Source organism: Saccopteryx leptura, chromosome 2, assembly GCF_036850995.1.
Source record: "Saccopteryx leptura isolate mSacLep1 chromosome 2, mSacLep1_pri_phased_curated, whole genome shotgun sequence".
In the NCBI taxonomy this organism is placed as follows: Eukaryota; Metazoa; Chordata; class Mammalia; order Chiroptera; family Emballonuridae; genus Saccopteryx; species Saccopteryx leptura.
In genome coordinates, this window is record NC_089504.1 from 224,647,728 (window position 1) to 224,660,685 (window position 12,958).

The window sequence follows — 12,958 nt, forward strand, 5'->3', positions numbered from 1 at the left end:
AAACATCAATTCTTCATTGTGGTTCCTTAGTTGTTCATTGATTGCTTTCTCATATGTGCCTTGACCGGGGGCTACAGCAGAGTGAGTGACCCCTTGCTCGAGCCAGCGACCTTGGGCTCAAGCTGGCAACCTCGGGGTTTTGAACCTGGGTCCTCTGTGTCCCAGTCTGATGCTCTATCCACTGGGCCACCGCCTGGACAGGCTGTGCCTGTTTTTCAAAGCAGCTGACCCAAAGATGTAATTGCAATTAAATGTAGACCTTGAAAATTATGAAGGCCTCAACCTGAAACTCACAGAAGACTGGGAATGGTTTTTCTCTTGTTCCATAATATTTCATGCAATCAGAAAATACTGTAAATGATCACACTTTAAATGAAACTAAATGCATTAATAAATGATATAATGTTAATAACACATTTATTAACTACTTCTATCCTCACTCTGGGTAGGCAGGATCTTTATTATCATCCACATTTTATAGATGAGGAAAATGAGGCACAGATACTAAGTGACTTGTCCAAGGTCACACAGCCACAGTAGCCTGGGCTTCAGTTCCAGGTAGCCTGGCCCTAGAGCCGCACCCTAACCCGCTCTCCTGTGACATGGCCAACTCACAAAGCTCATCTCCTAGAATTAGGAAATTGTCAAGGGAACATAATATAAACAAATAAAACTTTCATCCTCCACTTAAAAAATATTTATTTCTACTCTGTATGGATGTGAAAATTTAGTGCAATAGGTTTATTTTATTTTTTCTTTTTTTTTTTTTGAGGGAGAGAGGAAGGGAGGGAGAGAGAGAGAGAGATGGAGACAGAGAGATAGAAACATTGATCTGTTCCTGTATGTGCCCTGATCAGAGATCAAATCAGCAACCTCTGTGCTTCTGGATGATGCTCTAACCAACTGAGGTATCTGGCCAGGGTTAGAATTCTTTTTTAACATAAACATTTTACCTAAATTTTTAAAAACATCTTTTTTTTATTTAATTATTATTATTTTTTTAATTTATTCATTTTTAGAGAGGAGAGAGAGAGGGCAAGAGAGAGACAGAGAGAGAGAAGGGGGAGGAGCTGGAAGCATCAACTCCCATATGTGCCTTGACCAGGCAAACCCAGGGTTTTGAACTGGCGACCTCAGCATTTCCAGGTCGACGCTTTATCCCCTGCATCACCACAGGTCAGGCCTAAAAACATCTTTTAATAAAGTAAAAAAAAAAAATTTATTTTGGAGCCATAGTGTGGTTGTTATTCATAACAACAACAAAAAATACAATAAAATTTGCTTAACATTCTACCAGAAAGGTCAGTCATCATCTATAGTGTATAACCATGTAATTTCTCAAGTTATATTTTGGAAACTATTTATCATATAACTGCAAGCAGAAAATGTAACCTTTCTGCATTAGGATATTTTTTGTTCATTTCTACACTGTGGGAATGTCAAAGTTCAGTTTGGCTATAATAAAGGCACTTTGTAAACTCTGGAGATAAGAAGAGGAGGGAATTAAGAGTTAATCAACTCATCCAAGGAATTAATACTTGGTACATGATCCTACTCCTATCCCCAAGGAAACCATAGAACTGTCCTCTAAATTGGCTTAAGATTCTATCCACCTACTCACTGGCATGAAAAAAAGCCCCAAAGCACCTGACTCAAATGCTGCATATATCCATCACCTATCCAGAGGTTTAATCGGGCCCAGACCACTAATGTCAACAACGACTTGCCTCAACTATCTGCTTCTTCATTTTTTCAGTCTGATTTCAATAATCAATCTTTATAATTTATACTATATCATTTGGAGTACTTGGCTATTTTTGTTTCTTGGCATACTATCCAATGACAAAATGGCCAATGACAAAACAGACACACCAGAAGTTAAAAAAAAGTGTCTACAATTTACTGCGGGAAGTTACAAATAAAAACCCCAAATACAAATATTCAAACAAAAACAAACAAAAATGTGCCTGTATCCTAAGCAGCTGTAGCAAATGTTCTTTTGTACTCAGTTTAATGGGCAGCCGAAAAAAGGAAGAAAGAAGTGGGAATGTTGGTCCTCCTGCAGAGACCCTGTGTGGTGAACCCAGCACTCTAGCTAGCCGACACTGTTATTAAAAGGCTGTGGACTGGAAAAGTATTCTGGTCATTGGCATGCAAACGAGCATACCAAGTGTCTCAGTCTCCCTGTACTCCATTTATCTACGTAGTAGTAACTTAGGAGAGTTTTGGGAACCAACCAAAAACTTCAGGGTACCTCTATCTGCAAAGATTTACACACACGTGCACAAACACAGGCTGAAGGCTATTCCTGGTGCGGGAAGCTCTTGGAGAGCCAGGCAGAGAGAACAGTGAACACTCCCAGGTCCTGCTGGATGATCCATGGCCCACTGGGAAGACTCACCTTTGGGCTTCTTCTTTTTGTTTTTCTAATTCGATGACCCTTCGCTCCTGTTCTTTCTGTTTCAGTCGTTCAGCCTCTACGAACTTCTGTTTCTGGAGTTGCTGCTTACTATGGATTTCTCTTAGTTCCTATAAATAATCAAGAGTGGGTAATGCACAAGGTGACAGGCGTTGCCCCTGCCCCTGAGCATGCAGTATTTCACAGTGCAGAAGCCTAGTCAATAACATTTCATATCTGAAAAACGTTAACTTGGAAAACTAACATCGCTCTCCACTTTGACAAACAGATCTCCAAAAGCTGATCAAGATGACACTGGAGTGAGCCACCCATGCTGCCATCTCCAGGAGGCGCCTGCCGCAAGGCACTTGCTGTGAAGGGAGCTAGAGAAGCTCCACCCTCCAGACTCGCAATAATAACGGGACTTCACCGGTTGTAAGACATGCTGAAGATCATGAATAAAACTTTGGGTTCTTGCTGATAATGAATCAACACCAGCTCTACTGGCTCTGAAAGTACACACACCTCTTCACATACTGTCCATTAAAGCCTCCCTCCTTAGGCTGTGCTGCCCTGCTCCATGACCTCCACTCTCCTCACCCAGGGCGTTATTCTTCCAGTCACCTTTCAAAGCACCTCTTCCTAAAAAAAACCACGTGTGAAGCTGTCAGCTGCCCCACACTGGACCAGCAGTCAGGGGGAAAGTAAAAAGCTGTAATTTTATGATCACCACCTTGGGTCTCATGTCCCCAATTTGATATTAGCTCCAGAAAAACCAGGAATTTCCTTCATAAGCTACAGAAAATACAATGCATTTTACCATACTTCAAATATTCAAGTCAGAAGTTTAAACACCCCACAATATGAAAAACAAAGAAATGCCAGTTGAGGGGAAAAACCTGGATTCCACAGGAACCAAATGGTCACTATCAGGTTTAGTCATCGGAACTCCTCTTACTGTGTCAACAATACTCCGATCAGCTAAAGTATCTAGCTGGGCCAAAAGTGGATTTCTAGTTGACTTCTTGGTCTGGCTAACCAGGGTCAGTGCCCACAGGGCTACCCAAGGGTCTACATGGTGAGATTTAAGGGCTAGGCCTGCCTGTCTGCTCTTGCTTCCCTCACCAGCACGCCCACATGGGCAGGCTTCTTCCTGCCTTAAGTTCCCACTTTTAGATTCATTCAGATATTGGACAAGGGTAGAGGAAGTATCTATAGAAGACCAGTGTTAACATGCACTTATTCCCAGAGAATTGCCCTGAGTATTAGGCTAACCTTTTATTAGCTAGACTGTTCTTAAGAGCAAGTTAGAACACATGTACAGGCATTTTTTATATATACTATGAGTGACTTTGAGAGAGCCCAAAAGGGATGAAAAAAATACAAGAAAAAGTTTCACTGGAGATTAGGAGGTTAGGGGGAAACAGGGACTAGAGGAAGGGAGAGACGGAGGGAGGGAGGGAGGCACCAGAGAGAGGGGAAGAGAAGGGGCTTCAGTGAGCAACCCCACAGATGAGACTGGGACTATCCAAGCAGGATGCAGCAGGAAGAGGCAACTTTGTAAGGCACAAATTGGAGGACTGCTCTCTATGGCAGTAGCCCTGGGTACATGACTTCCAAATTATGAACTGTAACTAGGATTGGAGTGTAGCTAGGGAGGGGGCATCAAAAGCCAACGGTTCAAAACCCTGGGCTTGCCTGGTCAAGGCACATATGGGAGTTGATGCTTCCTGCTCCTCCCCCCTTCTCTCTCTCTCTCTCTCTCTTCCCTCTCTATAATGAATAAAATCTTAAAAAAAAAAGCCAAGAGTGGAATTTAAAACTTCATCATGTTTTTAAAAATTCAGCAGTACTGCTTTTCATAGAAATCTGGGGTCAAGTATAAATATATAGTATTCTTGAATAACAAATTTAAAGTGTGATTAACGTTTTGAATTTGGTATTTCAGAGACAAATAGATAAAATGGTCCAATTCCTGTTGATGATGTAATCTGACTCATGGCTCAAATGAGTGTCTCTCCATAAAAGGGAAGGCGGCAGCAGCAGAGAGACACTACATCAACTCTTGTCTTGAGAAAGGATCCACAAATACACCTGCAGACAGGTGCCTGCTCTGCCCTCAGCCCAATGGCAAACGTCCTTTAAAAGGAACATAAGAGCCTGACCTGTGGTGACACAGTGGATAAAGCGTTGACCTGGAATGCTGAAGTCACCGGTTCAAAACCCTGGGCTTGCCTGGTCAAGGCACATATGGGAGTTGATGCTTCCTGCTCCTCCCCCCTTCTCTCTCTCTCTCTCTGTCTCTCTTCTCTAAAATGAATAAATAAATAAAAATAATTTTTAAAAAAAGGAACATAAGAAGTAATGAAAAGATTCACTTTAGGCCCTGGCTGGCTCACTCAGTGAATAGAGTGTCGGCCTGGGGTATGGACATCCCAGATTTGATTCCTGGTCAAACCACACAGGAGAAGTAACCTATCTGCTTCTCTCCCCCTTCCTCTCCCCCTTCTCCTTCTGCAGCCAGTGGCTCAACTGGTTTGAGAGTCAGCCTTGAGAGCTGAGGATAGCTCGGTTGGTCTGAGTCTGTCAGACTTAGGAGCTAAAAATAGCTCAGTTGATTTGAGCATCAGCTCAAGATAGGGATTTCTGGGTAGATCCTAGTCAAGGTGTATGCACTATCTCCCCTCCTCTCACTTAAATAAAATAAAATAAATAAATACAAAGATTTCCTTTATTTCCTATTTTAAAATTTCACCCTCAATTGTAAAAAAATTTAAATAGAAAGAATATTTTACCAAAATAGACTATAATTAGAAAGTATTGAATTGGGAACAAAGAAACCTGGATTCCTGCCCCAGGTTCCTGATGTGGCCAGAGGCTGAGTCAGAGAGCTGATTGGCAAGTTTTCTTTTAGCTTTAAGATCAGTTAAATCCTTAGACAATGTTTCATTACCAAAAAAATTATTCTTTATGTCAGTATCTTTTTAGTTTGGCTTTATTCTTATTGCAGGAATAAACCAAAAAGGTATAACCAGTAAGCAAGGTAACTGAGCTGAAATTCAATACAAAGGAGTAAGAAAGGACAGGAGAGGACATTTTAGTTTGATGTTCAGGAACCCAATTGTGTGTTAAAAAAGAAAAGTTACTTTATCTAAAACAAATGTATTTCTAGGTAGGTAATATTCAAAATATTTAACAACAGGTACTGCACAAGCACGGTCCATTAGAGTGGTCACTGGCAAAGACGCACAAGGCACCAGGTAGACAGTGGGTAGGCACAAATGCAGATTTTTCATTTTACCAAAGAATTACACTGCATATCTTTCCATACAGGTCTCTAGTATATGGATGCTGATTTATAGGTCAATAATTACAAGATACAAAGTCAAGCCATTCGGCAGAAAAGCTAGTAATGTGTTAGGAGGCACTATAAAATGAAAAGCAATAAGAAGTGAATTTCAAGAATCTACGGAAAAAAGATCACCCTAATGAGATAGTTTAAAAAAATTTTTAAATGTATTAAATACATGAGGGAAGATATTTTAAAAGTTTTAAAGCGCATTTATGTTTTAGTATAGCAGCGTTATATGACAGGCTGAACTTATCTTTGGAACTGTCTAAATAAGTTGCGGCTTCAAGTATGTCCAAAAAAATGGAGCTTGCAGAAGCCATAGAACAGCAGATGTTAAATAAGGTAACAGACGGATCTGGCATCTTATGATGCAGACTTGACTGTGAAGTTTTTCTATCAGTTCCTTCATTAAGGGAGATACAATCAGTTGTAGGACAGTCAAGATGCTGCAAAACAGGCAGGCATTCTTGATCTTCTCTTTTCTTGGACTTCGAAGTTTAAGATGGCATGAACCAAAATTATGGAGAAAATTTATAATTCTTAAGTTGATAACTTTTTTAAGAAGTTGAGCTTGGCCCTGGCCAGTTGGCTCAGCAGTAGAGCATTGGTCCCACACGTAGAAGTCCCAGGTTCGATTCCCAGTGAGAACACAGAGGAGAAGCGACCATCTGCTTCTCCATTCTCCCTTCCCCTCCTATAGCCATGGCTTGAATGGTTTAAGCAAAGTTGGCCCTGAGTGCTAAGGACAGCTCCATGGTCTTGCCTCAGGTGCCAAAAATAGCTCGGTTGCTGAGCAACAGAGCAGTGACCCCAAATGGGCAGAGCATCACCCGGTAGGGGGTTTGCAGGATGGATCCTGGTCAGGGCTCATGTTGGAGTCTGTCTCTCTGCCTCTCCACCTCTCACTTAATAAAAAAAAAAGAAAGTTGAACTTATGAGAAGGCAATTTATAGAATGAAGGAATGTGTACTGAAAACCAGTTAATGACCTCTCTCCCTATGCCTGACAAGGACCTTGCAGAACACCAGGGTCCTTTGATATGTGGAGCAGAGGGCTGCTCTATTCTTTCATCGTTTTTCAATACTGTTTAAAAAAATAAAGTACAATGACAGTTATTTAAAAGTGCCCTTTTACTTCTTTTAGGAAAAACAATTTTTTGATATTTTATTTATTCATTTTTAGAGAGAGAGGAGTGAGAGAGAGAGAGAGAGAGAGAGAGAGAGAGAGAGAAGGGGGAGGAACAGGAAGCACCAATTCCCATATGTGCCTTCACCAGGCAAGCCTGGTATTTTGAACCAGTGACCTCAGTGTTCCCGGTTGACACTTTATCCACTGTGCCAGCACAGGTCAGGCCCAGGGAAAACATTTTTAAGGTGACAAATCTGGTGTCATTAAATTCTTTACTTTGGAAATGAGAACTATTGGAAGAAATTGCTCAGAAAAAACTTCACGCAAATTCTATTGACTTTTCCTGGAGGTCAACCTTATTAAAGTGATCCAGCAAATTCTATTAAATCGTGTCACAATTATTTCTCTAAAAAAACAAAAAGAACTAATAAGAAATTATTAAGAACCAGAACATAGTATCTCACTTGTGGATCTTCCAAAAACTAACTGTTTTCCTAAAATCAGTAACAGTACAACCACTTATTTCTTGGCTGGACAATTCTCTAGTATGGTATTGAGTGTACAACTTTGTTGATTTTCTTCTATTAGTACTAGTTAAGGGTATATGTTTTACACTAGATACAGTGAGCAATAATTTAATAGTGTCTCCTAATAAAGTATAATGCCTTTTTTAATAAATGAAAAATTACTGAACATGCTTCAAGAGATTTTAGCTACGTGTTACAAACAAATGTATGGAAAAAATAAAACTATAAAATGTGTAGTATATATAAATTAACATAAAATTTGTATCACCTATAATAACTAGAGTTCTAAGATACAGCAGAGTTTCTCAACCAGGGTCAATGAGTAAGTGTTGGCCCCATGAACACGACTGAACTGCATGCAAAACCGGGGTTTGGGTACTCTTCTTGCAGAGAAGGCTCTGATTCTCAAAGGGTCTTTGAGCAAACACAGATTATAAACCACAATAAGAAAATAATTGGCAAATAGAGATTACATCTTGCATTAAGATAAATGAAAAGGTAATGCATCAGCTTGCCTTTAACATTATTCTTTCAACCAAGGAGGAAAAGTCGCCTATTTCCCATAAGGAACTAAGGTATTATCATCACAAAACATCTTTGGACATCTCTAGTGAACAGTCAAAGTATTTCTAAAGCAGTATGCTTGAAAAATTAAACACTCAAGAAGACCCAACTCTTTGCCCTGAGATAAGACTTTCAGGTATACTAGAGACACAGGTGTGCCATGGCCAGCCAATGGGCACAGAATCATTGGATTTAAAAACTGTACGCTTCTCCATTTGGGTTTAGAGATGCTCACAAATTGATGTGCTATGTGAAGTGGTATGACTTGAAATATAAAGAAGCATCCACCTGAACAATAGGGTGGGAGTTCTTTTCATAAACATTAGTTTGTGCCTGACCAGGTGGTGGTACAGTGGATACAGTGTCGGCCTGGGACGCTAAGGACCCAGGCTCGAAACCCTGAGGCCACCAGCTTGAGCGCAGGCTCACAGGCTGGAACATAGGGATGGTCCCATGGTCACTGGATTAGCTGGAGTCCCCCATTCCTATTAAGGCAAGTATGAGAAAGCAATCAATGTAAAACTAAGATGTCACAAGTATGAGTTGATGCTTCTCATCTCTCTCCCTGTCTGTCCCTTTCTCTCTCTCTCTTTCAAATAAATAAATGCACACGTGTCATTCTAAAGGATGCCAACTGTCAGAGGTTTGGTTAACAAGAGAATAAAGAAGAAAACATTTTTTCAATAGATTGAGTTTTGACTTTCCCCTTTCCCAAATCACCTTTTGTTAAATATTTTTTATACTTTAAAGAACAAAAAACCCAAACAACCCACACTATAACTAAAATACTCAACCAACCAACCAAACAAGCCTACTGGTATGGCACAGACTCTAACATATTATTTCTCCACATTCAAGGGATCTGTGTGAAGTTTCTACAATCACAAGTACATTGAATGAGAGTTAGAGAACTTGTTATTTCTGTGAAGAGGTCTTTTCAAAATGATCATACAGGTAAAAATAAAATTTCATCTTGAACAAATAAGACAGCAAACGACAACATAGCCACCCGTCCCTCTGCCATGAGACAGCGACTCTGTGAGCTGACCCTGGGCTGACTCTCCTGCTGTCTCTGCACCTCCTCTTTCTGTACCTCTTCCTTCCTTCACTGTTGCCCCTCGCATGCATACCCTCGACCTCACATGTAGTCGTGCTCACAAAAATTAGGGGTATTTAAAAAATTAATATGAAGTGATAAAAAAAAGAAGCATTCGATTTTTTTTATTAAACAAGAACATCAGAAAACAAACAAGTAAAAAAAAGTTGTAGGATTATGCAAATGAGGTACAAACCAACTTTTATTTCATTGGTGAAAATGCACTATACAAAAGGCTGAAAGTCCTGAGTATCTGCTCGTTCCCTGATCTTGAAAGTGCACATTCTGCAATTTTCCAGCCCTTGCAATGCCCTTGCAAACGGTTTGCCAAATGTGAAGCCTGGAGAGCCACAGGACGCCTTGAAGCCGGTCAAACACAGAGGACAGTGGCAACAGCACTTGGAACATCCCAAAGCATGATTAGCAGACTGTGGAATCACTTTCAAGAGACTGGCACAGTATGAAAAAGACAAGGGCAGGATCGCCCATCTGCCACAACAGCAAGAAATGACTGCTACTTGACTTATCGGCAAGAACAGGTATAGCAATGCAAGAGAGCTATGGGGACAGTTTCTTGCTGCCACTAGACGATGGATATGCACCCAGACCATATGAAACCAGCTCCATCAGGTTGGATTGCATGCCCGCTGACCAATGGTATACATTCCATTATCTGCGGAACACCATAGACCCTGTAGAAGGTGGGCTGATGAGCATTGTCATTAGACCCGTGATGAGTGGTCAACTGTCCTCCGATGAGTCATGGTTCAGTCTGCAGCTTGACAATCAATGTTTACTGATCTGGCATGAACAAGGAACATGAAAGAATTCACGTGTCATGCGAGAAAGGGACCCCTTCAGTGGTGGGGGAATCATGGTGTGGACTGGCATCAGCTCTGGTGGTTGTACCAACCTCTACATCATCAGAAATGGATCACTGACTGCTGTCAGATATCGAGATGAGCTCCTACACCCTATAATGGTACCCTATGCTTGGAGCAGTTGGAGACAACTTTTTTTTCACGGACGATAATGCAAGGCCCCACCGTGCACATCTCGTCAACAACATGCTTCAGGAGGCAGGAATCAAACACATGGACTGGCCTTCACATTCTCCAGACCTGAATCCCACTGAACATGCTTGGGATGCACTGGGAAGATGTCTGGCAAACGGTCCAATTCCTCCCACAACACTTCTTGAGCTGGAAGTTGCCCTGGAGCAAGAGTAGCAGATGATCCCACAAGAACTGCTGGACAATCTGACCCCGTCCATGCCCTATTGCTGTCTGTGTTTTGGCAGTCTTCGGTGGCATACACCCTACTGAACAGTCAATGTGTGGCACTCTCGTCCAGTTTGACATGCTTCTGTTCATCCCCCACCAATAGGTCACTTGCTACTCAATCACGATAACTGAGTTTGTATCTCATTTGCATAATTGAATAACTTTGACTTGTCATTTGCTTTTCTGATGTTCTTGTTTAATTTTTAAAAAATCAAATGGCCCTGGCCGGTTGGCTCAACGGTAGAGCGTCGGCCTAGCGTGCGGAGGACCCGGGTTCGATTCCCGGCCAGGGCACATAGGAGAAGCGCCCATTTGCTTCTCCACCCCTCTGCCGCGCTTTCCTCTCTGTCTCTCTCTTCCCCTCCTGCAGCCAAGGCTCCATTGGAGCAAACATGGCCCGGGTGCTGGGGATGGCTCTGTGGCCTCTGCCTCAGGCGCTAGAGTGGCTCTGGTCGCAACATGGCGACGCCCAGGATGGGCAGAGCATCGCCCCCTGGTGGGCAGAGCGTCGCCCCTGGTGGGCGTGCCGGGTGGATCCCGGTCGGGCGCATGCGGGAGTCTGTCTGACTGTCTCTCCCTGTTTCCAGCGTCAGAAAAATGAAAAAAAAAAAAAAAAAATCAAATGCTTTTTTTTATCGCTTTATATTCATTTTGAGATATCTCCTAATTTTTGTGAGCAGTGTATTTCTCCAGCTCTTTGCTTGACCCCTGGTTGCTAAACACTGAGCCTGCAACCCCCGCCCCAGAGACCATGCTGCCACAGAGCCAGTGTCTGTACCAGGAGCACTGTAACCCTGTGAAGCCTAGATCCCGGTTCCAGCTCGTTCACAGTGACTAGAACTCTCATTTCAACAGCTCAGGCCCTGGGGGCAGTTTCTAGGTCTGGTATAACTACAGGCAGAATTTATGTTTCTAATAGCCTCTTGTGTCTAATTTAGGAAGCCTGGATTTCCCAAGCATATGAAAGAATAAAATTCTGAATTCGTCCTAAATATTCAAATTTTGCTAAGAAATAGAATACTGTCCACTTTTGCAATAGGTTACTGACTATATATAGTATTGTTTCCCATATGATGGAAATACTCATGTGGACAAAAATAATCACTGAGTGGTCGCTTTCAAATTTCTGTAGCCAAGTGGCAAATTCAAGGATATGCGATGCTTGTTATAAAGACAAAACTACAGTATACAGTACTTTACGCAGCTTGTAATTAGGAGCTTCCACCATCACACACATGATCCGTCAGCAGGAAAGAGTCACTCATTCGTGATGATTAATAATAACTAATCATGATTAACTTGTACAAAGAAGCTTAGCATGTCATGGTCAACACTTAGACACTGAGCACTCCTCTGTGAGGGGAAATGGAAGCAGAGCTGGAGCCAGCTCATCATCTCAGCCTGAGAGAGCTTTGCATGCCTGGGCAGCAACGGAGACCTTCAGGAAGGAGTCTAAGTGGGTGGCACAGCCCAGAAGAACAGACAGGCACTGCACGCGGCCTACTCCATGGCCACTAACTGGAAGAAAGAAATGCTCAGCTGGAAACGCCTTTCCCATCAGGACTGGCCCTGCACAGACACTACACAGGTACCAATGAGGACTTGACCTTCCCTATGAAACACAACGGCTACTCTGTGCCAGTCTATTTATTTCAATGAAGCCTGGAAAACAATAAGCTGTAGTTCATGTCACTGCTCTAGATAGTTAAGATCAGGGGTCCCTAAACTACGGCCAGCGGGGTACATGTGGCCCCCTCAGGCCATTTATCCAGCCCCTGCTGCACTTCCGGAAGGGGCACCTCTTTCATTGGTGGTCAGTGAGAGGAGCAGAGTTTCCATTGAAATACTGGTCAGTTTGTTGATTTAAATTTACTTGTTCTTTATTTTAAATATTATATTTGTTCCCGTTTTGTTTTTTTACTTTAAAATAAGATATGTGCAGTGTGCATAGGGATTTGTTCATAGTTTTTTTTTATAGTCCGGCCCTCCAATGGTCTGAGGAACAGTGAACTGGCTGGCCCCCTGTGTAAAAAGGTTGGGGACCCCTGGTTAAGATATTAAACTACATTAGGTTATCAATGCTAAGAAAAACTGCTATGGAAACTAGAAACATTGCCAAGGGCAAGGTGGAGTCAGGAACTACTGTCCAAAAAGTCCCTATTGGTAATGTTATTTGATACCTGTTAGAAGTATACTTTTGAATCTGTAATAGGTAATCTCTGTAAAAAAAAAACAATTATCAAAATGACTGTGGGCCCTGCCAGTTGGCTCAGTGGTCGAGCATCAACCTGGCTGTGGAAGTCCTGAGTTTGATCCCCAGTCAGGGCACACAGGAGAGGCGACCATCTGCTTCTCCCCCTTCCCTTTTTCCTTCTCTCCTTTTCTCTATCTTCTCCTCCTACAGCCATGGTTTAACTGATTCAAGCACGTCAGCCTCAGGCACTGAGCATGACTCCATGGAGCCTCTGCCTCGGGTGCTAAAAATAGCTTGGTTGCAAGTGACCCCCAATGGACAGAGCATCAGCCTTAGATATGGGTTGCTATGTGGATCCTGGTGGGGTACATGTGAGAGTTTGTCTCTTTATTCCCCTTCCTCTCACTTAAAAAAAA

The 12,958-nt window shown here is 42.2% G+C and overlaps 1 protein-coding gene across 7 annotated transcripts in view; it reads right to left on the reverse strand.

Moving 5' to 3' along the window:
* ITSN1 (intersectin 1) overlaps nucleotides 1–12,958 on the reverse strand; it is a 232,559-nt gene that overhangs the window by 83,441 nt on the left and 136,160 nt on the right. For all 7 annotated transcript variants that reach the window (XM_066370290.1, XM_066370286.1, XM_066370291.1 and 4 more), the window contains exon 17: nucleotides 2,402–2,529. In XM_066370290.1, coding sequence (XP_066226387.1) covers nucleotides 2,402–2,529 — 128 coding nt within the window. The remainder of the gene's footprint in view (nucleotides 1–2,401; nucleotides 2,530–12,958) is intronic.